This window comes from Aspergillus neoniger (genome assembly GCF_003184625.1).
Source record: "Aspergillus neoniger CBS 115656 unplaced genomic scaffold BO87scaffold_27, whole genome shotgun sequence".
Lineage (NCBI taxonomy): Eukaryota > Fungi > Ascomycota > Eurotiomycetes > Eurotiales > Aspergillaceae > Aspergillus > Aspergillus neoniger.
Window position 1 is genome coordinate 495,988 of NW_020291155.1, and position 25,452 is coordinate 521,439.

At 52.2% G+C, this 25,452-nt stretch overlaps 5 protein-coding genes across 5 annotated transcripts; 3 read left to right on the forward strand and 2 right to left on the reverse strand.

The window, feature by feature from the left end:
• Positions 1–32: 32 nt before the first annotated feature.
• Positions 33–1,349, reverse strand: BO87DRAFT_378849 (ESCRT-III subunit protein DID4). The gene is made up of 5 exons (XM_025623890.1): positions 1,205–1,349; positions 882–1,096; positions 744–804; positions 413–673; positions 33–338 (listed from the first exon to the last, which is right to left on the reverse strand). Exons 1-5 carry the CDS (start codon positions 1,208–1,210, stop codon positions 192–194), a joined length of 690 nt encoding a protein of 229 aa, XP_025477329.1. The 5' UTR covers positions 1,211–1,349; the 3' UTR covers positions 33–191.
• A 203-nt stretch (positions 1,350–1,552) lies between these two features.
• On the forward strand, positions 1,553–5,128 carry BO87DRAFT_461262 (mitofusin). Its single transcript, XM_025629072.1, has 4 exons — positions 1,553–1,971; positions 2,042–2,090; positions 2,164–4,220; positions 4,277–5,128. Exons 1-4 carry the CDS (start codon positions 1,602–1,604, stop codon positions 4,633–4,635), a joined length of 2,835 nt encoding a protein of 944 aa, XP_025477330.1. The 5' UTR covers positions 1,553–1,601; the 3' UTR covers positions 4,636–5,128.
• A 159-nt stretch (positions 5,129–5,287) lies between these two features.
• On the reverse strand, positions 5,288–14,322 carry BO87DRAFT_417997 (BRCT domain protein). Its single transcript, XM_025626845.1, has 9 exons — positions 11,956–14,322; positions 8,627–11,911; positions 8,444–8,534; positions 8,103–8,164; positions 7,735–8,011; positions 7,039–7,673; positions 6,714–6,990; positions 6,586–6,666; positions 5,288–6,541 (listed from the first exon to the last, which is right to left on the reverse strand). Exons 1-9 carry the CDS (start codon positions 14,182–14,184, stop codon positions 5,529–5,531), a joined length of 7,950 nt encoding a protein of 2,649 aa, XP_025477331.1. The 5' UTR covers positions 14,185–14,322; the 3' UTR covers positions 5,288–5,528.
• A 471-nt stretch (positions 14,323–14,793) lies between these two features.
• On the forward strand, positions 14,794–16,008 carry BO87DRAFT_378852 (class I SAM-dependent methyltransferase). Its single transcript, XM_025623891.1, has one exon. It carries the CDS (start codon positions 15,180–15,182, stop codon positions 15,930–15,932), a length of 753 nt encoding a protein of 250 aa, XP_025477332.1. The 5' UTR covers positions 14,794–15,179; the 3' UTR covers positions 15,933–16,008.
• Positions 16,009–19,676: 3,668 nt separating this feature from the next.
• Positions 19,677–24,635, forward strand: BO87DRAFT_364455 (peptidyl-prolyl cis-trans isomerase). Its single transcript, XM_025621746.1, has 6 exons — positions 19,677–19,880; positions 19,969–21,699; positions 21,756–21,997; positions 22,075–22,164; positions 22,679–23,892; positions 23,948–24,635. The coding sequence occupies exons 1-6, from the start codon at positions 19,766–19,768 to the stop codon at positions 24,456–24,458; spliced, it is 3,903 nt and encodes a 1,300-aa protein (XP_025477333.1). The 5' UTR covers positions 19,677–19,765; the 3' UTR covers positions 24,459–24,635.
• Positions 24,636–25,452: the final 817 nt, after the last annotated feature.

Sequence of the window (25,452 nt, forward strand, 5' to 3'; positions counted from 1 at the left end):
CTCTTTCACTCGTTCAGCATACGTACAACAAGCAATAATAATATCTGTATCATTGGACTCAAGTCAAATTGCTCATGGATGGATGGAATCAATGCAAACCCAGTTACCCTAACGCCGTTCGAAACACGAAAACCGTATAAAAAACTGCAAGAGTGCTTATAGCTATAAGAATTCAAGTAGTATGAATCACATCACCTCCGCAGACTATCCAATCTCGCCTGCAGGTCATCGTCACTCGTATTCACACCACCGCCACCTCCACCCCCAGCTCCAACCGCTTGCGCAACTCTCGTCTCGCCCACAGCCGTCTTTTGTATATCGGTGGGTGTTTCTCCCAGCTGAATAGTATGTTAGTATCATATACCTCACCAAATCTCCCTGCGAAGGGAGTGAGGGTACGGGGGACACGAACCGCCTGGCTAAGATCCACACCAATCTCATCAAGAACCTCCTTGACAATATCCTCGCCTTCTTCCTCCTCGCCTTCCAATCCCGTTGCTTCGTCAATCGCCTCATCCATCATTTCCTGTCGTTGATCCATGATATCGTTCTCTCGCTCGAACTCCATTGCGATTCGTTGCAACGCGGGGAGATTCATCTGTCGGTTCATGCTGCCTAGTAACATCGTTGCGCCTTTCATGGATTGCATCATTTGTTCGTTGCTTCGTACCGTCTATTCATCCATCCATCATTGTAAGCTATGATTGCTTTGCGTAAGATGGAAAAAAAAAGGGAAATCGTACCTGTATCCGCAGCGAAATGGCCTGTAACTGTGTCCGCATCTGGTAGAATTTCTGGACATACCTGTTTCCCGCATCATTCATTAGCATACTGCCCACCACCCTTCGGGATAATAGACAAGGGATTTGGGGGGCACTCACCTCCTCGTCCTCACCAGATCCTTCGCCTGGATCTTACAAGCACCAATCTGTCCATTCTTCGCGCTCTTCTTGATATCCTGGACTAGCTTCTTCTCCTGGTTCTCAAGCTTGACTCGTTCGCGGTCCAGTTCGCGCTGGGTTCGGTCGAGCGCTCGTTGATGTTTGCGCAGACGCTCGGCGGGCGTCATGCGCTTGCCGAAGGCCCATTCGACGATCTGGTGGGGGAGTGGTTGTTAGTTTATTTTGTTTGGGTTGAGTTTGGGGCGATGCGGGGAAGGGGAAAGGTTAGGTGGATAGATCAGATAGATAGGGGACGGACGTACGTTCATGGTGGGGGTATTTGAGAGTCGGGATAGAGTTCAATGGTGATTGCTATTTCGGCAGGATGGGGATAACATGCAGCTGGTGGGCGAAGGAGGAAGAGAGGAATGAGGAGGGCCAGAGATCATGAAACGATAACAAAGTAGCCGATGAGGAATGAAGATAGGATGTCAGGCTACTTCTTTAGTTGAAGTGACATCAAGGTAACCGTACCATACAATACCAATTAATTACATACCTCTAATTTACTCCGGTAATAAAACAGTGTCACATGCAGAAAACCAGACCAAACCCCTTTGGGCTTTTCCAGGGAATCTTTCGTTTCTTTCCATCTTCGCGTCACCGATTGATGGCTTTCCATCCCTGTTAACTCCCCTCATACTCTCTCTGTCGGTCGCCATGAGTCAGGAGTATTTCCCCGGCCAGGGCGCCTCCTCTGCCGGCGAGGGTTCATCCTCACCTTCGTCCTCCTCGCCCACTCACGCCTATCCTCCGCCGCCGACGGAGGAGGAACGCCTTCCTAGCACTAGTACTTCTACTATGTTTCCGAGACCCCCGCCTGCATACATGACCGTCGGCAATGGCTCAACCTCCGAGAGCGCGACCGCCCTGATGGCTTCCCTGCATGAAGATTCCGGCTACGGAGGCAGTATCCCCAGTGGAAGTGTGATGGAAGGTGATGCTGGTGGCGACTGGAGGGCCGATTTGATGGTCGATCGCCCTACCCCCATGCATACCCCTACGCATCTGGGAGAATGGAATCCTGCCGGTTCGTATTGTTCCCGGACTGATACGGATATAGTTTATGTGGAAAGGTGACTGATGTGCGGGTTATACAGTGGAGCATGAGAGACATGTTGTTGCGAGCCATGTTCATCAATTATTATAGTATGTGGTTATCACTTTTCTTTCTTTTAAAGGGCTGTGCAGACACTGACCACTGCGCTCTTTGAATCTGCAGCAACTCGAACCGCACTAAGCTCGCGCGTGCTATCTCGCGCACTATCGAAACCCTCAAAGAACTCCAGAACATGAACCGCCAATGGCCCGCGCATTATCCCTCTTCCCAGAGCGCTCCTGGTTCCCCCGCGCCAAAGCCCGCCTTGCAGAAGAGACAGTCGTTTTTCGGAGATGCAAGCGCCGAATCGGAAGATTTCCCCCGTCCCGGAATGGTCAGACGCGCTGCCACGATGACCGGTGGCGAGGATCTGGCTGAATCTAGCGCTGCGGCGGAACGCCGTGTCCCGTCGGAACCGAGGCTGATGAGCCCCCAGATAGCACAGGAGTTTTCTATTCTTAAGTTGGATTTGAAGCTGGGTGCGCTGTCCCAAGCGGAGCTGGTGCACTCGCTGGAGAAAGCGTCGATTGCGTCGCTTTTGGATGGCAAGATCAGCCAGAGTATCAAGCACCTGTTGTCGCTGCGGGATCGGATCGAGGATACGTCGAGCAAGGTTTTGATTACGGGTGATCTGAACGCTGGAAAGTCGACGTTCTGTAATGCGCTGTTGCGGCGCAAGGTTCTCCCCGAGGATCAGCAGCCATGCACGAGCATCTTCTGTGAGGTTCTGGATGCGCGCGAGAACAGCGGTGTAGAAGAGGTTCATGCCGTGCACAAGGATGTGCTTTACAACCGCAACGACGAGAGTACCTACGATGTGTATGCGCTTCAGGAGCTGGAGAATATTGTCATCGACAACTCCAAGTACATGCAGTGCAAGGTCTACGTGAAGGATGTGCGGACGATTGACGAATCTCTTCTCAATAACGGAGTGGTGGATATTGCTCTGATCGATGCGCCTGGTCTGAACTCGGACTCGCTTAAGACGACGGCGGTCTTTGCCCGGCAGGAGGAGATCGATGTGGTCGTTTTTGTGGTTTCCGCTGCAAACCATTTCACTCTCTCTGCAAAGGAATTCATTCTTAATGCTGCCCATGAGAAAGCTTATATGTTCATTGTTGTCAACGGCTTCGACCAGATTCGCGACAAGCAGCGCTGTGAGCGGATGATTTTGGATCAGATTGGCAAGCTCAGTCCCCGTACGTACAAGGAAGCAGCTGAGCTGGTCCACTTTGTCTCGAGTAATGCTATCCCGGTAGCACCCCCGCTTTCGGTGGAGAGCTCTGGTTCCGGTGGCGGTGATGGCGATGACTCTGATGATGATGACGATAAGCCTTCCGGCAAGAAGGATAAAGGAAAGGGCAAGGAGAGGGAGAAGATTCAAGACTTTGAGAACCTGGAGGGCTCCTTGCGCCGTTTCGTTCTCGAAAAGCGCTCTCGCTCGAAGCTTGCTCCTGCCAGGACCTACCTTCTGAACCTGCTTGCTGACCTCAACTCGTTGGCGTCGGTGAACCGTGATGTTGCTGAGACCGAGCTTAAGCGCGTCACAGACGAGCTGGCGGAGCTTGAGCCGGCATACGAAGATGGTAAGAAGAAGAAGGTTGAGATTGGTGACCAAGTCGAGAAGCTTGTCGACGAGTCTTGCGACGATGTCTACAACCACACCCGGTCTACTCTGGGTGAAACCATCGCCCGTGTTTCGGAGGCTGATCTGGGCGTTGAATACCCGGGTTTCATCTCCGCATTCCAATATGCTGAAGACCTGAAGGTGGCCATGTTGGAGCAGATCGCTTCAGCTGTAACTGGCTGCGAGGACTACGCTCGTGAAAAGACGGTAAAGGGCGTCGGGTTCATCCAGAACATCGGTCTCCTCCATGTTGGTGAGGACAAGTTTGCGCCCTTGAACTTCCGTGCAGACATGATGTTCCGTCGCGGTCGTCGTCACACTCTCGCTAGACAAGTGCACACGGAAGTGGAACTATGGGACTTCTTCGACGTCTCGGGCATTTGGGAGCGTCAAGAGAAGGTGGCCGGCACAGGAATGGCCATGACCGCCTTGACGGTTCTTACAGGCCGTGCCTTTGGCGGAATCAGTTGGATCGACAGCATGTTCAGCGCAGTCAAGTTCCTCGGACCGAACAATATGCGCCGCCTGTTCATTCCTGGTGTCATGGCAATCGGTGAGTCCTACCCTATAAGTCACTGTCTTGAACTGTTCACTAACCGACTATTCCAGCCGCCCTGACAGCCGCCTACATGGTCTCCTCCATCCCAACGACCCTCCCCCCTCGTCTCTCACGCAAGCTCGCCGCCACCCTCTCGGAGATGGACTACGTCCACTCCAACGCGACGCGCATCTCCTCCGAAGTCCGCCGCATTCTGCGCCTCCCGGCCGGAAACCTGCAAACAAGCCTGGCGCAAGACATCGAAGATCTCGGCCGCCGCAAGCACGAGGTCAGCAAGACCAAGCAGGAAAGCGACGCCGCCTGCAAGTACTTTACGAACTTGTTCCGCGAGAGCGGCGAGAACCGCACCTCAGTCGAAAACATCGATCTCGATGCTCCCTTACCTGGTGGCCTGGCAGCCCATGCTTAGATACCAACTCTTGACTTTTACTCTTATTTTCTTTTTCCTATCCCCCATCATCTTTGACAACTGTACAAAACATAATTTAATGATGCTGTACGAACTTGCTACTGCTATTCCCTCTCTGTTCAAGAGAAGTGTTAGCCGTGGCTGGCACTTTTTCTTACCTCCCTCTTCCTCATCTCCTTTGCCACTCAAAATATCCCCCTCGTGTATGTACATTCACCTCCCCTTCACCCTTCCTTTTCTCCTTATTTTTATCTGCATCATTACCCCATCCCTTGCAGGATAGGGCTGGTTGATGATTGTTATCGTCAGCTTATGGATGATGATTACTTAAGTAGTTTCAGTTTCTGGCGTATCACCATCGTTTATTGGCGTCTTAGAGCTTAATTGCATACCTAGCAGTACTACCTACCATAGTTTCTGCTTATGGTTTTTAGTGTTCGTGGTTTTTTAGCAAAGGTATTGACTAGATTGAGGCTGTGCCTTTATTATTATGCTTGGTTTCTTTTCTATCGTAATCAGTAGTGTCATAGCACGATTGTCAGATCTGGTGTAGGATTGTTTCCATAATGCAAGTACAGGGAATGAACAACTAGGCTGGAAAACAAGGCGTAAAACTCCAAACCCAAGGATTCATATAAACCAATCATGACTTGCCTTAGTAGCTAGTAGTAGGTATTCATTCAGGACAGAGACGCCATGCTATGCTATGCATGCACTCAACAGCAGACAGAACACAATGGACACATGAATGTCCAAACAAACCAAAGGTAGATAATTAACCCGTCACCGGTTAACCTCTTTTCTATCCTTTAGAGATAAAACTCGCACATCCACATATAATTCTATCTAGCCAACAGAACTCACATGCCAATCCAACAAGAATCATGGTTTGATCAAAGATCATCCAACGCGCGATTAGTATGCCTTGTCCTCCTCGCCGTCCCCCACGCCCCATTCTCCAACCCAGGAACAAGTCTCCCCTCCGCAATCACATCATTCGACTTCTTCTTCTCGACTACCTTCCCGGCCTTTTGGAGGAATTTCTCCCGCATGGCTACTGCATCCGGGTCCTCATAGTCCAGCTGTGTCATGGGCGGGGCCTCGTTCTCGTCCTCTTCTTCGAGGGTGCCGTTACGCTCCGGGTACTGGTACTCGTATTGGTTGCTGTGGGTGTGAGACAGCGAGGGGATGCGGGAATTGGTGGCGGTCGTGGTGGTGGACTCGACGGCGCTGCCGCAACCGTCTTCGTTGAGGGTGTCGATTGAGCTGGCGCGGGAGAAGGAGAAGTGCTTAGGGTGGTCGAGGGAGGAGGGGGCCCGGCCCAGGAGCGGTCTTCGGCCTCGTTGAGGTCGGTGGCGGTCGTCTGGACCGGTGCTGGGTTCGGAAGGTTGCGCTGGCCGGGCGTTTTTGAGGAGGCTGGTTACGGCTTGGTTGAGGGCAGTTTGGGTGGTTGTGGTTGTGGTTGAGGTGTGTTGGTCGGTGGGTTTGCGCTTGAGGGGGGAGGTGGTGGTGGTTGTGTTGGTTGGGGCTGGGGGTGGTTTGGTTGTGGGGTTGGGGTCTGATGAGGATGTGTCTGGTGGTTGTGTGATGCTTGATTTTTGTTTTTCGTGCTCATGCTCGTGTCTGGGACGTGGGTGCTCGTTACTATTGGGGGGTTGCTTCTGCTCTGGGCGAGAACCTGCTCGCGGTTCCAGAGACTTTCTGCTTTGTGTAGGTTGCTTTTGGATTAGGTATTGGTCGACTGGTTGTTTCTGTTCGTTGCGGATGGAGGACCAGAGCCAGTCTGCACAGACGGCGGGGATGCCCCATTCTTGGGTATGCCGCAGCTTCTCCGGGTTCACGGGGCCGGCGTCGTTGCATATAAGGATGGAGGCGCTGGGTGTCAAGTACTCGTTGTAGGTGGCACCTGGAGGGTTAGACGAGTTCCTGAAGCTGCCTAGAGCAACTTACCAACAAGGTTGACGAGTTTTGCTAGATGGAGAAGGTCAATTCGGGAAAAGCCAGTAGAGCAGACCTTCATTCCCGCGAATCCTAGAACTGTCAGCTAAACGTCCATCGGGGGCTGATTGGGATTCTACCTTTGAGGGGGAAAGAAGGGATCGGGGTATTCGCTGTGTGTGATTCTGGCGGTACCAGCGTCTTCGCATCGAGGCATCTTTCCAGCCACATGTCGGTCACCACTTCGCATTCGAAAGCCAAGTCATCCGTGGATGGAACCTGTGCGCGGGACATCTTGTAGGGCACGATGGTATAAAGGCCATGGCCCCTTTTGGGTATGTCTGGTCTAGAGAATTCGCTCAAGGAGCTCACTAGCTCTGCACCATTGAAGGAAAGGTGATCTCGCAATACGTTGGTCTTGGAAGGTTAGCAGGTGGAATAAAGTGTAAGGGTATGCACACCAACCTGTTTAGAGGAGAACCCATGAATGAAGAAGAAACAATCACCCAGAAAACCCTCGTGACTCTCTACAGCTGGTGGAGGGGGCGGGGGCGGGGGCGGGGGCGGTTGAAGGGGCTCCTGCGGTTCTGCAAAGGTAGTCTCGCTCGCAAATGAGCGCGATTCCTGCAAGATAGAGGGCCTCTTTGTCAAAGACTGGGTCCTCTGCAGACTTTCTCTAGATGGCTTCGGATCGCTGCTGTCGAAACCCGTACCGACGATATCACCCCAGATGCCTTCATTCTGGTCTCCCAGCTTAGCACTTGCAATCCTCCGAAGCTTTCTCGGTCTAGGATTTGAGGGGTTTTCGTTATTTGTGACTTTTGGTTTCGGAGTAGGCAGCGATCGATTCCAGGCACCAGCGCCCTGTTGCTCATCGGGTAGAAGAGGGTGATAGAGAGTTTCTTCCAGGACCATGCCACGCTTAAGACTATCCTCGAACCACTTCACCGTGACAATTCTGATACCCCACTGCGTTGCGAATTTATATTTCTCACCCTCCGTATTCCGGGCAATGAGATGAGTGACGTTCTTGGTGAGGTCTTTTCGGAACTCGGCTCCGTGGGCAGTGACGGTGTCCTGGATACGATTTCGCAGCGACACTATAGCATATGCATTAGACCAGTCTTCCAGGTCGCTCTATGTCCGGTATTCCCTACTCACTATCCTCAAAGCCCGTTATGCAGATAGATAGCCCAGCAAACGTCGGGAACCTGTACTTTTCTTCTAAGGCCCGAATGTCTGTATCGCCTCCCTGCATCCATGATTGGCGAACAGCTTCAACCCATTCCGGTTTCAGGACTGTTATATCGGTACGCTCGCGCGCGACGAACTTGTATTTCGGAGTATTGACTTCGCCGATAAGCAGATGCGTGACGTCGGAGGTAAGGTCAAATTTGTGGGTTGCTCCCATCTGACTTGCGACGATAGCGAGTTCAGACTAGACGCGACACACATAGTCATCAGTATTGTGCTAGATTGGTTGAAGAAATATAACAAGAAGTACAAGCATCAGAGGGCGTTTAGCATACCCGCTGCTCTGGTAAGATGGAGGTAAAGCAGAGGACCACCCCCGTAAGAGGATGCTCCTTGTCTGGAGTGGAGTTAGTCTGTCTTTTGCTATCTAAAAAGAGGGATTGAGTACTGACTCGAGGTTGCTTTCTCTGCCATGCTTCATGATTGGCAGAAATCAGCCTGGGACCGGTGCGCCGATTTGAAGATTCGCTCTATCGGAGCTCCGCGCGGAAGCGCGTCTGGGGAGTATACGCTGTCACGTGACTGAAGGGGGTTCTTTCCCTTTGTGAAGATGCAGCAGAACATCTTCGACGCCATCGATGGTACACATTGGCTGGATTTACCACATTCTACAAACACTGCTTGCCATTGTGCTCCCGATCAATACTAACGTTAAGTAGCATGCTGATCTCCATGATAAACCAAGGGTCGGACAGCGTTAGCAACCTCTCATTAATTTAGCTAGCATCTATATAATTAAAGACCGAAAGAAGCAGCATTCTACTAACAACCATCAGCTAGCAGCTACTATCCCCTTTACCTGATTATGCAAGGCATCGGAAAGTGAGGTAGGATCCGGATACACTCTCGTCCAGTTAGGTGGCAACTTTAACCCAGTCCGTGCTGAGAGCTCTTTACGCATCTGGATGGCTCCTAATGAGTCCACTCCAACATCCATGAACCCCCGGTGCATATCTACTTCCTCTGCAGCCGCCACACCAAGTACTTTGGCAGTTACTTCTCGTACCAGTCGCTGAAGCATTGGCGCCCTCTCCTCAGGGCCAACCATCCTGATCTTGGTCTCGAAGCTGTCCGTCCCATTCGACTTTGCAGCTGCTGTGGTTCCATTCGTCGTCTCTCGATCATTTACACACAGCTTACCATGCTTCTGGACCTCCTGGGGCTGCGCCTGCATTTGCATTTGCATTCGCGGAACGAGCACTCGTTCGCCAAGCACAACACATTCAGGTTCGGTACTCATCATCAAGATTGAGCAGAGTTTAGTGGCTGTAGCGATGTCCACGTCACCCTCCAGGTCCACAATACGCAAACAGAGTTGAGGATATTTCACGCGTGCGCGTCGCATCATACCCCAGAGCGATGTCTCGCCCATATTTCCGGCTCGAACAGCACCACGCGTCACCCAGACTAGCCAGGGAGAGAACCCCATCCTGGACACTATCTGCAATTGCTCAGATGCATTGGAGGTCAAGTCATCTTCACGTTCTGATTCCCAAAAACAAAGCACGCCGCTCATTGTTTTGGCTTCCGCGAGCCGATTGACTGTAATCGGTTGCTTTCCGGCGTGCAACAATGCTTCCTTCACCGGTGCCATCCACGGGGCATCATTTGCTGGACAGAGCAGACCCCAAGTTGAATTGGAATAATGGCTACTCGCGTCAATAGCATGCCATCCAACTTGAACCTGACCGGTGGGTTGAGGGCCACCTGAAGGAGACTGGTCAGATGGCTTACCGCTGTATATTGGTCGCAATCCGTCGAGCCAATACCGATGTCGCTGAAATGCGTACGTAGGAAGCTGGATGCGGCGCCCGCCAATGTCTTTGAAGAAGGCTGCCCAGTCGATCTCTGCTTGTCGGATATGTAGTTCCGAGAGACTATTTTGGATTACCAGAGCGTCGTCGCTATTGGGGTTTAACGAGGGCAGCCAGGCCAGGTTCACTCCGCCTTCGCGGTTGGCCATTCTGCTCGTCTGACTGCTGTCCCCATCGAGACATGAGGCCCCCATACCACACAGTGTCGATGCCGGGCCCAACTCAACAAAGCAATTCGCACCCTGGTCAGCGAGGGTCTGCATGCCTTCTGCGAACAGGACTGGGTTGCGAGCTTGTCGGACCCAGTAATCCGCATTACTAAGTTGCCCAGGCTCTGCCAGTTTGCCTGTGACTGTGCTGACAATAGGCAGCGTTTGCTGCTGGAACACAATCGTTTCTGCGACGGTGCGTAATGAGGCAAGCATGCTTTCATCCAAATGATGCGAATGAAATGCGCGACTAGTTTTGAGGACCTTGGAAGACCTGCCCTGAGCCTTAAAGTAAGCTGCCAATTTGTTAATGACATCCATCTCTCCAGAAGCTACCACTTGCATTGGCGCATTGATACTGGCAATCGACACCCTGTCGCGGGCACTGAGTTGCTCCATGGCTGAAGTAACCTCGTCTACGGCGGCTTCAAGTGCCACCATACCACCATTTTCAGGCAGCGCATGCATCAACTTCCCTCGTGCCGCGACCAAGCGGCAAGCGTCCGCCAGATCTATAACTCCGGCGACGTGCGCAGCCGCAATCTCGCCAACACTATGGCCCAACACAACTGCTGGCTGGACACCCCAGCTCTGCCATAGTCTCCATAGTGCTACCTGGAGGGTAAAGATAGCTGGTTGGGCATAATCCGTACGCAGGAGCAAGGAAGCGGCCTCGCTCGCCGGATCTGCCCACATAACATCCAACAGAGGCTTGTCTAGAACTTCCTCGAACAGGCTTGCGATGTGAGTGATGGTGTTGCGGAACACGAGGTGACGTTCAGCAAGACCCTTGCCCATCATGTGTCGTTCAGTGCCCTGTCCGGAAAGCAACATCGCCACGCGAGCTGACTTGCTGTTGTCAGCAGTTGCCGGTACTCCGTTGTCGATAACACTTGCTAGGCTGCCCAGCAGTTCAGTCTTGTCTTGTGCCGCAAGAACGATGCGTCGTGGAAAATGTGTGCGAGTAGTCGCCAACGAGTACGATACATCAGCCAGCTTGATTTTTGCAGTGGCCCTGGAGATATGATTGTAAAGTTTGCGTGCTTGCCCACGTAGCGCTTCACTTGTATAGGCGGAGAGGAGAAATGGCAGCGGCAAAGGCGACCTCGCATCATCATCATTATTGTCGCCATTAGCGTTTGAGCGAGCCCTTGGAGGCTCTTCAACTATAGCATGCGCGTTAGTGCCTGATAATTCGAATGAGTTAATTCCTGCTCGTCGCGGAGCATTCGGGCTGTTTGTCCTGGGTAGCCATGCCATCGGGCGTTGGAGCAGTTGCAACTTGCCACCCACCCAGTCGATCAATGGGCTGGGCTGACTGCTATGCAGTGTCTGTGGCAGCGTGTTGTGTTGCGTCGCCAGAGCCACTTTGATAAGGCCTGCGACGCCGGCGGCCGCCTGCGTGTGTGCGATATTGGACTTTGAGGAACCAATCCTCAGCGGCCCGGTGGCATCATCGCGGCTACTGCTGAATACTTCTGCCAAAGCTGAGGCCTCGACCGGGTCTCCTAATTTGGTGCCAGTCCCATGCGCCTCGACATAGTCAATATCATACGGTTTCAGGCGCGCAGCCGCCAGAGCTGCGCGGACAACACGCTTCTGGCCTGGTCCACTCGGTGCTGTCATGCTAGCGCCACGGCCGCCGTGGTTGACTGCCGAACCGCGGATTATAGCATGGATATGATCATTGTCACGCTGCGCATCCGAGAGACGTTTCAAAACCACAGCCGAGGCACCTTCTCCCAGTCCCATCCCAGCCGCGTTCGCTGAGAATGGTCGCGAGCGACCATCTGGTGATGTCACGCGAAGCCGACTAAACTCTACATGCAAACCAGGTGAGGGCAAGAATGGGACACCACCGGCCACAGCCATGTTACACTCGCCCTGACGAAGTGCGGAGCATGCCACATGCGTGGCGACTAGTGAGGCAGCGCACCCAGCATCCAAGGTCATCGTAGGACCCTCGAGCCCCAGAGCATATGCTACGCGGCCAGAGAGCGAGCTCGGCGCCGTTCCGAGACCTAGATGTCCTTCAAGCTTTTCTGTGCCGGCAGCGCTTAGCTGACCGTCATCCACAGAACTGTTACCGGTCCCGATGAAGACACCAGTCGGCTGCCACGCAGGGACTTAGTGCCATAGCCTGCCCATTCGAATCCCTCCCAGCATGTCTCCAGGATCATGGTCTGCGCAGGGTCGATAGCCCGAGCCTCGCGAGGGGAGATCCCAAAAAATTGCGCATCGAACTCCATGGCATCCCTGACGAAGCCACCACCCGTGCTGTAGGACTTGCCGGGGGCCTCCGGGTCGGGGTCGTAAATGGCATCGGCATCCCAACGCTCCTCAGGAACCTTGGTGACGGCGTCGGTGCCGCTAATGAGAACATTCCAAAACTCTTCTGGCGTGTGAATATCGCCGGGCAGCCTGCACGCCATGGAGATGACAGCAATATCTTCACCAGTGGCATCGTTCCCGACGGAGTCCTTCGTCTCTTCGGTGGCCCCATTGATCTGGGCTTCTTCAGAAAGATATGCAGCAAGGCTGGCAACGGTGAAATGCTCATACAGTTTTGGCACCGGCACTGGCCGATACAGAAACTTCTCCAACTTGGTTTGGACCTGGATGATGCTAGCAGAGTTGCCGCCAATGTGGAAGAAGTTGTCCTGCATGCCAATCTGACTGTGACCCAGTACATTGGTCCAGATAGCCAGCAGCTGTTGTGTCAGCGTGGAAGCGGGCTTTTGCGCCGGTGTGATAGTCGAGATGGGATCGGGTAGTGCTCTGAGATCCACTTTGCCGTTGAGGGTGGAAGGAAATCGATCGACTTCGACGAAAAATGAGGGGACCATGTATCTGGGGAGGCGGCTTTCTAGCCAGGGGCGTAGCAACTTGGCTAGAGGAACATCTACGCTGCCAACACCCGACTTTCGTATACAATATGCGACGAGCCGCTCGTCTCGATTGACGACAACGGCATTGGCAATAGCTCCGTGAGCTGTGATGGACGCCTCAACATCACCAGGGTCAATTCTTTGCCCGCGAATCTTGATTTGCGTGTCTACCCGACCGATGACGGCCAGTCTCTTGGGGTCCAAGAAGCATGCCAAATCTCCAGACTTGTACATGGTATGGCCTTCCCAGAAAGGGTCCGGAAGAAAAGCAGCCTTGGTGCGTTCTGGATTGTTTCGATATCCACGAGCAACTCCTGCTCCGCTAATATACAATTTGGCAGTGCTTCCAACCGGCACAGGTTGCATGTCGGTGTCGAGGACATATAGCCGTGTGTTTGGGTTAGGCGTTCCAATTAAGATGTCCTCGCGGGCTTGGACTTTCCAAGCAGCCACGCTGGCTGTTGTCTCAGTCGGGCCGTATAGGTTCCATACTTCGTCAACACACGCGGTTAGACGCTCTGCCAGGCGAGGTGACAGTGCCTCGCCGCCGGTAACCAGTCTCGAGAAGCCTGGCGTGCCAGACCAACCGCTGTCCAGCAGCATCTGTAAGATGGTCGGCGTCGCGACGGAGAAGGTGACGCTGTGGCGATCAAGGAGATATATCAGCGCGCGGGGATCGCCGATCTCGTGTGCCTGTGCCTGCACGACCGTGGCGCCGCACAGCAATGGCACGTAAATCTCAAACGCGGCCATGTCAAAGGAAATTGTGCTCTTGAATAGCACGCGGTCCTGGTCAGTACAGCCAGGTCTTTGGTGTACCGACAACGCATAGTTGCATATAGCGGCGTGATGAATTTCTACGCCCTTGGGCTTGCCCGTGGAGCCGGATGTGTAAAGGATATAGGCAATGTCGTCTGCTTGGATACCCACAGCTGGCTTCTTGTCCGCTTGATATCTCATCTGGTCTCGCAGTTCGCTTGTCGTGCAGCAGGCCGCCTTATGACCATAATCATATCGACTGGTGCCCGTCCCCCCTTTGGTACTAGCAGGACTAACTATCACCAGGCGTAGCGCCTCATCATCCAGCATCTGGTTGACACGCTCGGGGGGTAAAGCAGGATCAACGGGTACATATATCGCACCGGCTTTCAAGACACCGAGAATGAACATGATCAGGTCCGGTGTGCGGTCTAGTGCAAGAGCCACCACATGGCCACGGCTGATGCCTCGCGATAGAAGGAGGCAGGCCAGGCGATCCGACTCAGATGCAAGAGCACCGTATGTGATGGTATGGTCCCCGCAGACTATCGCGGGCTTTGGGGAGTATCGTGTCTGAATCTGATTAAAGAGGGAAACGACATTGTGACCAAGCTTAGATGGGTCGTCGGTAAGGTTGAAGTCGTTTTCTGGTACCATGGCTGTTGTTTCTTCCTGAGTCTTCTCCATTCTCTTCTGAACAAATTTTGGGGGAGGAAAGGACCACAGCAGCAGGTAAAACTCCAAGAATGAGAACAAAGAAGGAATTACGATATATCGAATTCGGCCGGTAAGGTATACTGTCTAATACTAAGGCAAGAATGGGTGGCACCACACTCACCAGGCCTGTATATCACAAGCTGGTATTATACTGCTATCAAAGTGGAACTTGCGGTGTGTGCATGCGATATCTCTTCCCTGCGCATTCTAATACGCGTCATTCCCATGGATTCGTAAACTGGCCACACTGTCATACCGGAAACCTTTTACTGCCCAGTCAACGATGTCGTGATCACTGGATTTCTAGACACAGCTGAGTCAATTCCTGCTCAGCAGTAGGAGTCAATCATTGTCTAGATTGCTAAAGTTGCATAGCTGACGGATAGAATTCAAGCAAGGGGCTCTACTGCCTATCACGGACTACTGGAGAGACATACAACTACTGTAAGGGTTATCAGTTCGGCGCCTCAGCAAGTGACAATAATATGGCTTCTATATAACAAATGAGACCGTTTTCCAGCAAGATTCCCATGGAGTGGTCTACCATTGGCCGAAGAGCCATCAAATAAAGCGCTCATAGGAAACAATGGAGGCAAGGGAGGGGGTAATGACAGAAAGATAAGACAGTGAACATTCCTGTCAGACAGTACGTATACTCACGATAGACAACATGATAGAATAGAATGGAAAGTCAAAGCTGTTCGAGTGCTGTCATTCGATGGATAAGACATGACCTGCGCAAGCGGGTGAGACTGCATGACAGTCTAGATTTGACGTTTTCGCAGGAACGCTTGGGTGGTGTTATGGCATCCAGCCCTGCGACATTCTTTTCTTTACCACCAGGGGCGCCCATCTCCCTCCCATAGTTATCTTGTTGCCCTCAATTCCAAGAGGAAGTTTTGAACAAAAGAAAAGAAGAGGGATACACAAACACACTCACTCTCACGTCCACCCCCAAATCAGCCATGACAGCTTCATCAAAGACCCCTTCAGCCTTGGAAGAAGGCATTGCACTCTATACTCCCTTTCTTCTCCGCTACTTCTACGATTTCTGGGTTCTATGGGTTTCCAACAACTTTGCATGGAAATGCCCAACCTCAACCGTTCAACTCCCATTGTTTAATGCCGCCATGGGCCAGAGACACCTAGACATTGGCGTCGGAACAGGTTATTATCCAGCAAAGAGCCTAAAGGCCGGTGCCAAATGCACTGAGATTACCCTCCTAGACCTCAGTCCCAACTCGCTCCAGGCTGCCGAGAAGCGTATCCTGGAGACGGTAGGCCGTGAGGCGGTGCGCGTGAATACCGTCGTGGCCTCGGCCCTGGAGCCACTGCCCTTCGACAAGACCAAGAAATTCAACTCGATTAGTGTCTTCTTCCTGTTGCATTGCATTCCGGGAACACCTGAAGAGAAGTGCAAGTTGTTCGACGTGGTGCGGCCGCATCTGGCGGAGGACGGCGTTCTTGTGGGGACGACGGTCCTTGGTCAGGGTGTACCAATCAACTGGCTGGGGCAGAAGATGATGAACAGCTATAACAACAACACAAAGTCTTTCCATAATTCGGAGGACAACAAGGCTCAGTTTGATGAGGGACTTCGTCGGAACTTTGAGGAGGTGGAGTCATGGGTTATGGGTCAGGTCATGCTCTTCAAGGCGAGAAAGCCAAGACAACAGGATGATGTTACCAATGTTGTTTCGAAAGGGGACTTGGATTGATGGGGATCATCATGAAGCTGTCGAGTTAGTTAGTTTGTTGAATAACTAAAGGAGAAGGGAGGGGCGTCCAACGGAGGAGGGAGGGGGAATGGCAGTCCAATATATCGGATATCGAAGTCATTCTGCATTTAAGATGTTACTAGTTTATTATGACCTGCAATCCAGCTATTATTGCATTACAGGCTGAGCACAATGACACCTTCTGAAGTAGAGGCAGTATTCTACAGACGGTAGACAATTGCACGTGCAAAGGGCATTCATAAGCCAGCCCTTATCGGAATCACGTGAGAGATAAGTAGTGGCGCGGCGCGTATCGCCAAAACGCGCCGGTGGATAATTGAATAGTTTCATCAATAGATTGATCAGGGCAGGCAAGTGCTGCATCTCCAACTTACCCTGAATTCAAGTATATGTACCTTTCCAGACACCGCGCGTCGACCCCAGGTATCCTCCGCCAATTCCTTTCAAATGGTCCAATTATAAAATCGCCAACGGCCTCTACTAGATACTCCGCATCGCGAACTTCGCCGGTTGGAGAGGGAGCTGTGATGTTCAAGAAAGCCGTCAAGGAACATTCAGTAGCGTCGGCGACTCCGCTACAATCCACGCTTACGCGCAGCAACAATGGGAATGCTTCAATGAGACCCCCGCCGCCGTCCGCAGGGGTCAAGCGCAAGATTGAGATGGCTACCGTGCGAGAGTCTAATCTGGGGTCCCTCCACGATGGCGTCTACTTTGACGAGAACGACTTTGACGACGATGACGACCTGGACTTTGAGGAACCCGATCCATTCATTCCCCCGGCCCCCATAACCAGACCGAGCGTCCCGAAACCTGAACCGCCCAAGTACCCGTCCCTCCATGGCATACCTGCGCAAGACGAAGAAATATCGATAGTCGACTTGACTTCACCCAGCAAGGCGGCGGCGGAGGTTAAGTACCCTGATTTACCCCCGGTTCCAGATGAGAGTGTCCCGCCATCCAGCAGCATACAAATTCCATGGTCTTCTTCGCCCCCCTCCCACTACCAACAACCGACCAGGAAGCCTCGAACTTTACCATGGCTGAAAGACGAGCCGGAACCAGAACCAGAGCCTCCATCTTTGAAGCCGCAAACGCCTATGCGGCCGAAACAGACGGCTCCCTGGAACAAGTCAGCTAGCGCGATCAAGGATGAGCAAAGGGAACTGCGTCGGCAGAACAAGACTATGAAGGCACAAGCAGGCGGCCAAATGCACAACCCCCGCACGAAGGTAGCTTCGATCTTCCTCAGCGATGAGCAACGTCATGTCTTGGATGCGGTTGTACAGCAAGGGAAGAGTATCTTCTTCACAGGATCTGCCGGAACAGGCAAGTCGGTGCTTATGAGGGAGATCATCAAGAAACTGAGGGATAAATACAAGAAAGAGCCGGACAGGGTTGCGGTGACAGCATCTACTGGGCTAGCAGCGTGTAATATCGAGGGTGTCACTCTCCACAGTTTCGCAGGCATTGGATTGGGGAAGGAACCTGTTCCGGAGCTTGTCAAAAAGGTCAGCATTGGCGTCGATCGATCACACCAATACACATGTGCTAACTATCTATAGATCAAGAAGAATCAGAAAGCCCGGAATCGCTGGATGCGCACCAAGGTTCTGATCGTCGATGAGGTGTCCATGGTTGACGGCGATCTCTTCGATAAGCTAGAGGAAATCGCACGTCGCATTAGGAACAACGGTCGTCCTTTCGGAGGCATACAACTAGTAGTCACTGGTGACTTTTTCCAACTTCCTCCCGTCCCAGAAGGGAGCAACCGAGAAGCCAAATTCGCATTCGCAGCAGCGACATGGAACACTTCCATACAACACACCATCCTCCTAACCCACATTTTCCGTCAACGAGACCCCGAATTCGCCGACATGCTCAACGAGCTTCGACTTGGAAAGATCTCACCACGAACCATCGACACATTCAAACAACTTTCTCGGCCTCTCGATTTCCATGACTCCCTCGAGGCCACCGAACTGTAAGCTTGACACATACCCCCGTATAACCATGCCCATTCCAAACCCAAGCACCCATCTCACTCCGTCTCCAGGTTCCCCACACGCCAAGAAGTCGAAAGCGCCAACGGCGCTCGAATGAGTCGCCTATCCGGCGAAACAATGACCTTCAACGCCGTCGACAGTGGCACAATACAAGACCCCCAATTCCGCGAACGCCTTCTAGCCAACTGCATGGCACCGCCAGTGATCCACCTGAAAAAGGGAGCACAAGTCATGCTCATCAAAAATATGGAAGACACGCTCGTCAACGGCTCCATCGGCCGAGTCGTGGCATTCATGGACGAAGCCACCTTCGACTACTACATCGACAACGAGAACGAATTCTCGGGAGCAGGAGGATCAGGCAACAACAGCGACGACGAGATCATGGCTCGTGCACGCAAGAAACTCAAGCCCATGGCCGCCAACAAGGACGTTAGTGGTCCCGGCGGCATCACGCTCACCCGCAAATGGCCCCTTGTATGCTTCGTGCAGCCTGACGGAACGGAACGCCATCTCCTCTGCCAGCCGGAGACGTGGAAGATCGAACTTCCCAACGGAGAGGTGCAGGCGCAGCGTCAACAGGTGCCGCTTATTCTGGCTTGGGCTTTGTCCATCCATAAAGCGCAGGGCCAGACGCTGCAGCGGGTGAAGGTTGATTTGGGCCGCGTGTTTGAGAAGGGTCAGGCCTATGTTGCGCTGAGTCGGGCGACCTCGAAAGCTGGTCTTCAGGTTATGCGGTTCGAGGCGCGCAAGGTCATGGTTCACCCGAAGGTTACGGATTTCTATTCCAAGCTTGTTAGTATTAGTGATGTTATGAAGACTTCGAAGAAGTCGAAGTCGGGTGGTGGTGGTGGCGGTGATCCCGAGGATGATTTTGAGCAGGATTATTTAGAGCATTTGTATGGGTAAAATGGGATTGTATACCATTCTTATGCCATTTGCTTATATTATCTGCACATTTTCAGGAGGGGAATAAATCATCTATCCTTCATCCCATGTGTATTTTTATGATGTGGTCCGGTGTGACTATCCATTGACTTAATATCATTTGTATAGTAGAATATAGTAGATACGGTATCTTCGCTCAATCACTTCCTGCCTCGCCAACATATGATACAGATCTAATACAGATATCTCCAAGTAGTATCATCTTTACATTGATTAATCGGATCATCCTATATGAAACAGGAATATATAGTAGTAAGATACTACTACTAATATATATTGGAGCTGAGCATATGCCACATATATCTCATTCAGAGAAGCAATTGATTGAGCTAACACGGCAGCTCAAGAGTGTTAATAGCAAACATTCACACGTATTAGTTACAATAAGAATTAAGACTAAGAAATATAAGAGTAGAAGTGGACATGCAGGGAAATAACAAAGAATGTATACTACATCGACGTATCGAGCCAGCATTTGAGGAATGAATAAGAAATAATGGAGTCAGCACCCACGGATAACTCAGATGGAAGGAGTGAATATAATCCGGTCAAAGATGGATGATTCAATGGCAGTACAGAGTACGTAGGGTTTATTCCAGGATCTAACTAGGATGACTAGTCTAAACTTGTGAGGAACCACGAACCCCACAACGAGCGGGTCTCGTGCCTCCCTTATCGATAAGAGCCCAGCCACACGTGATGCCCGAGCCGAGAGCAAAGAAGCAAGCAAGCAAGCAAGCACAAGCTGACCCCAATCCACATCCACCTTTGGCGACCTTGTCGGGGCTCCTTCCGGTCCGTGGCGTGTTCTATCCCCGGCCCTTTGGACAGCGGTTGTATTCGTGCAGACTGCCGATCATGGCGGCTGAATTTATCGGCTACGATGTGCTTGTGACGCTGCGAGCGCCACCAAATGCAACTGTGCAGGGAGAAGTGGCTAATGTCATCGGTCAACGTCTCATGCTCCGAAATGGTAGGTATAAGCCTTCTGCTCCCCCCTCTCACTGCCTAGCACCACTATCCCCACTTTGCAAGGATCTAACATTAACTCTCTCATTCAGTGAAACTTTCCTGGATCGGACACCCGCTCCCTACGTATTCAATTGAAGCGCCCGACATCGCGGATCTTTCTTTGGGATCTTCGACTCCGCGCATCTCACAGCGTCCGCCTCCGCCTCCGCCTCAGGGATCTCAAAACATAGCCCCCGCACCTCCGCCTCCAGCTTCATCGCAATGCTTCGTGGACCCGGCGATTCTAAGCTTTTCGAAGCCACCTTCTGCGCCATCTAGCCAGGGTGCAGACTCGGGTCCGGTACAGCTTCCAGCCCCTTCCATTAGCCGGTCCACTTCTCAAAACTTTCAATTCCCGCAAGTGGCTCATCGTGACCAAGCAGCTGTGCTCAACGAACCATTCAGTAACCTGGAACTTGATGTTGGAAAGACCACGAATGAGAGTCGAAGCGCTGTGCCAAGTGGCCCTGTCCCCGCTGGAAGGGGGAACATTGTTTCATCGCAACCAACTCCGCAGTCCACTGCGAAAGCTAGTCGTCGCACTGGACAACCAAGGACCCCAAAGGCAGTCAATGAACACGATGGGGCGACGAATACGGACCCAAGAAGTAAAGGCTGGCGTCAGACTGCTTTCGTCGAGCCGTCTTATCCGCAGATGAACAAGTCGCTCAATAAACAACGCCGGAAGAAGAGGAATAATAGATCGAATTATGTGGAGGACCCTAATGGCTGGGCTACAGAGGATGCGACGGATATCCAGGAGATGGGCGAGTTCGACTTCCAGAGCAACCTTTCCAAATTCGACAAGAGAAAGGTGTTTGAAGAGATTCGCAATGATGACACTACCGCTGATGAAGATCGGCTGGTTAGCTTCAACAGGAAAGTACCAAAGCCTGGAACAAATGGCGGGAAGAATCTGCATTGGACGGAAAATGTCCTTGACAGCCCTGAGGAGACCGAGAGCGAGGATACCGACCAGGTACCCAGCGATGCAAAACTGAGCAGCGGCACCTATTCTGGGCGGGAACGGTCGAGGACGTCCCGCGCACCGAGCTCTCGCAAAGGAAGCGCCATTTTGGGCCAGCCGTTGGTGCCACCGCAGATCAATTCCCTTGGGCGCAGTCAGCTAAGCACGTCTCGCACAACCAGCCCTCGACCCAATAAGACTTCCGTTTCAGCATCCCCGATAAGCGCCCCTGGTGTACCTGGAGGCTCATTGCGGCTCACCACAACCAATCGAAGCTGCCCAACTGTCAGTCCATTGCAAACCCTCGAGGTTGAGCAGATTGCGGTTGCCGAACTGGGGCTGACCGAGGACATGATTACGGAAAATACGGGACGTGGTATTGCGGAAGCTGCTGTTGGACTCCTTACCAGCGACGCCGCTGCGCCCACGATGCTGGTGCTCACAGGCAATCATCGAACCGGCGCACGTGCCGTATCTGCGGCTCGCCATCTCCGTAATCGAGGCCACCGCGTGACTGTCTGTATGCTAGGCATCGAGCACGACAATGAGTTGCTAGAAAGTTGTCGGAAACAGCTGGATGTCTTCAAGAAGATTGGCGGCCGAGTACACCGGTGGGAAGACCTATCGACCCGCCTCTCTACATCGGAATTCGCGCCTGACTTGGTTGTCGACGCCTTGTTCGGAATTCACATAGCATTTGATGACCTTCGCACGGATGACCAGGCCACAGCCTTTGAGATGATATCTTGGGCCAACCGGAGCAACCTGGAGATTTTGTCCGTGGACGTGCCTTCGGGGCTGTCTGCTATGAGTGGTGAGTATGCCGGATATTGTACCCTGTTATGACGTCGGTGCTAACGTATTTTGTAGGCGAAGTTACTACAGTAGAAGGCGGCCAGCTATGCGTCAATTCGAAATCGGTGGTCTGTCTCGGGGCTCCCAAAACTGGGGTTGTCACTGCGCTACTCTCCGGGGAGGGACTATCATGGAATCTCTCTGTGGCCGACATTGGCATTCCTCAGATAGTCTGGAGAAAATATGGTAGTCGGCGGCGGCATGGGATCGACTTTGGGAACCGGTGGGTGGTACCATTGCGCTACCAGCCCCCTCCCGTATGAGACCTTGAACGGGGTGGACATGCTTAATGATGATTCAATGACCATGAAGGTAAACAAAATGAGCCATACAGTGGGGCGTTACTGGAAGACAGGAATATCCCACGATCAATGCGTGGCTTAGTGGTGGAAAAGGCATGATTTATTGTGACGATGGCGCTTTTGTGAGCGCTTCTTACATTATGTATGTATGATAGTGTGTAGTGTAGTTTAGCAATTGATATGACCTTACGCCATGTCTACCTTGGTTTCTAGTTTGCAGCATATACATAGCTTGTAGTCTATAAACGAATGCTCGGCTTTGGGATGCCGATCCCGTGACTACTACCATCCCCGTATAACGGTTACCGAACGAGGGTCATCTGCGGACAGTCTAGCCGATTTCGGCTAGATCTGGAAACGGCAATACATCATATTCCAGGCCTTGGGGCGCGGCGACAGGATCGCAAAAGCGAGAGCTGCTGCACCAGGCATCTAAAGCTTCTGTCGCCAGGATGGGAAAAGGTCGGTTCGGCAAGATTCTTCCGCATATCAAAATGCAAGGCTAACCTACTCACTCACCTTTTTAGGGACCGATAAGTTATATGTACGAACTCCCCTCGTTGAAGATTTGTTCTTTCCCTTCCGCGCTCTATCGCTTATCGGACCTCGCATGGACTGACCCAACGACTTGTATAGATCACACACTCTGAATGGGCGTCGGAGGATGCATTCTCTGCTAGCGCTGGAGCTGGCGTGGGCAGAGCGAAGCGAGGAGGAGTAGATACGGCCTTCAAGCGCCTTCCCTTCAACATCTGCTCCCTTTCACTACAGCCGTTTTCGCACCCGGTTTGCACACCGTCGGGCACCATCTTCGATCTCACCAACATTCTCCCCTGGATCAAGAAACATGGAACGAATCCAGTGAACGGCGCGCCGCTCAAAAGCTCCGATCTCATTAAGCTGCATCTCGCGAAGAACGAATCTGACGAGTATGTCGATCCGGTTACATACAAGGTTTTCACGGACAACACGCACATTGTCGCGCTACGCAACACGGGGAATGTTTTCGCTTGGGATACGGTTGAACGGTTGAACATCAAGGGAAAGCTGTGGCGTGATCTGGTTACGGACGAGGAGTTCACTCGCAAGGACATCATTACGTTGCAGGACCCGCAGAACGTCGAGTCGCGGAACTTGAGCTCTTTCAACTACCTCAAGGAAGGCGAAAGTGGATTGACGGATGAGCAGATCCGGGAACGGGAGGATCCTTCGAACAATGTGAACGTCAACGCGCTGGGCAGTTCGGCCAAGATCCTGAAGGCCAAGGAAGCTGTGGCCAAGGCACGCGCGGAAAGATCGCAACGTGTTGGTTCTGCGGCCACCTCGAAAGATTTGGCTAAATCTGGAAGTGCGGGAAATGCGGCGCAATCTCAAAAGACGGCGTCGTTTCAATCTGGCAAGGCTGTGCCGTATAATGCGGCCAAACACACTACTGGTTTGGCCGCCGCCTCACTCACCAGTACGGGGATGACGCCCCACACCTCTGCCGAGCTTGCGCTTTTGTCCGACGAGGAGTACATGTTGAAGAGAGGGCGAGTGAAGCAAAAGGGCTACGCTCGTATCTCGACCAACGTCGGGGATGTGAATTTGGAATTACATACGGAATACGCACCGAAGGCCGTGTGGAACTTCATCAAGCTGGCAAAGAAGGGCTACTATAAAGATGTCGCTTTCCATCGCAACATCAAGGGGTTCATGATTCAGGGTGGTGATCCCTCTGGTACTGGAAGGGGAGGTGAAAGTATTTGGGGGAAGTACTTCAACGATGAGTTCGAAGGTCCACTGAAGCACGACTCCCGGGGTACCCTCAGTATGGCCAACAAGGGCAAAAACACGAACAGCAGTCAATTGTAAGTCCCCGCGATGGAAATGGATGGCCTGCACTAACAATTACCCCTTGACTAGCTTTATTGCCTATCGTGCCTTGCCCCATCTCAACAACAAGCACACCATCTTCGGTCATGTCATTGATGACCCCACGCCCTCCTCCACGACCTTGAACAACCTTGAAGTGCACCCGACAAACCCGACTACTAACCGACCTACTCCGGACATCCGCATTACCGATGTGACGGTGTTTGTGGATCCGTTTGAAGAGTTCTTGAAGCAGAAACAAACCGAGGAGGCCAAGGCGAAGGGCCTGATTGTTAACCCCGAGGAAGAAGAGCAGAATGCGCGTCGCGCCGAAGACGACCGGATGACCTGGACGGGCAAAAGAGTCCGTGGCGCAGGAAGCGGAGCGAAAGACGAAGGCTCTGGCGGGGTAGGCAAGTACCTGAAAGCCGCGCTGGCCGAGAGGGCTGGGCAGGAGGAGGATGAGATTGTGGAATTTGTAGATGATGAGCCCGAACCCGAGCCAATGCGAAAGAAATTCAAGGGTGGGGCCGGGTTTGGGGATTTTAGTTCATGGGATTAGGAGCTCATATATAATGGGATCATATTATTTTAGGTGTATAACAATAGGCGTTGATGAACAGGAACTACTAGTGGTTGGGCTTGGTTTACTGTATGGTTCAAATATAGTGTAGTGGTGGTTTGGGGGCTATTAGGGGATGTTCCGAACATAAAATACTGCAGGCAACATCATGGTATTAAGTACAGGAAATAGATTAACTGGGAAAGTGAAACTATCACCAATAACATCAAGGCTTGCAATGCTCTTTCACTTATCTCTCATCTGGACCTTGTCGCTGCGTCATCCTCCACGCACCATCCTTCAGGGTCACGTTATGACGACCTCAATTCACCGCCTCCCGAAAATAGTAACCAGACTGTGTCCGATCGGCTGGGAACTGTTGTAGTGGGACTTGTGCTCAGTACTTAGTGAGTGGGAGTAGTGCTGGTGTGCACTTAACTTGCTGGGCACGACATGGCAAGTAGTACCAAGTAACAAGTACCCTTTTTCCTAGCGTGCTTCCCACCCGGAGGAACCAACGATTGCTAATAATAAAGGACCCCATCCCGAGCCCGCCTCACTTACCACCACCACTACTTACTACTACTTACTACTAGTTATTACCTCCGATCCATACCAACTTCCTTCTTTTCCCTTTCCCTCTTCCCCCCCATCATCGCAACATCCGACTGTTGCGCATCCCTCCCCCCTTTTTTTTTTATCTGTTTGATCTTCTCCACATCCTTGTCGACATACAACCCAGCCTATCGCCAATTTCTCTCCCTATTTGCCGTGAGTGTCCTCGATTCCTTCTACATCCTCGCTCCCCGTGGTCGCTCTGTAACCCTGTCCCCTCCGGCGCGCAGTGGGGTTGGTTCGGAAGGTGAGAGCTTAGGACGCTTGCTATAACGTGCCTTTCTTTAGCTTCTGTCTAAACTCCCGACATGGATGAATTAATTCCGGAATATTTCTCCCTATGTTTCGAATTACTTTTCTGCCACTGTTCGCTTGTCGC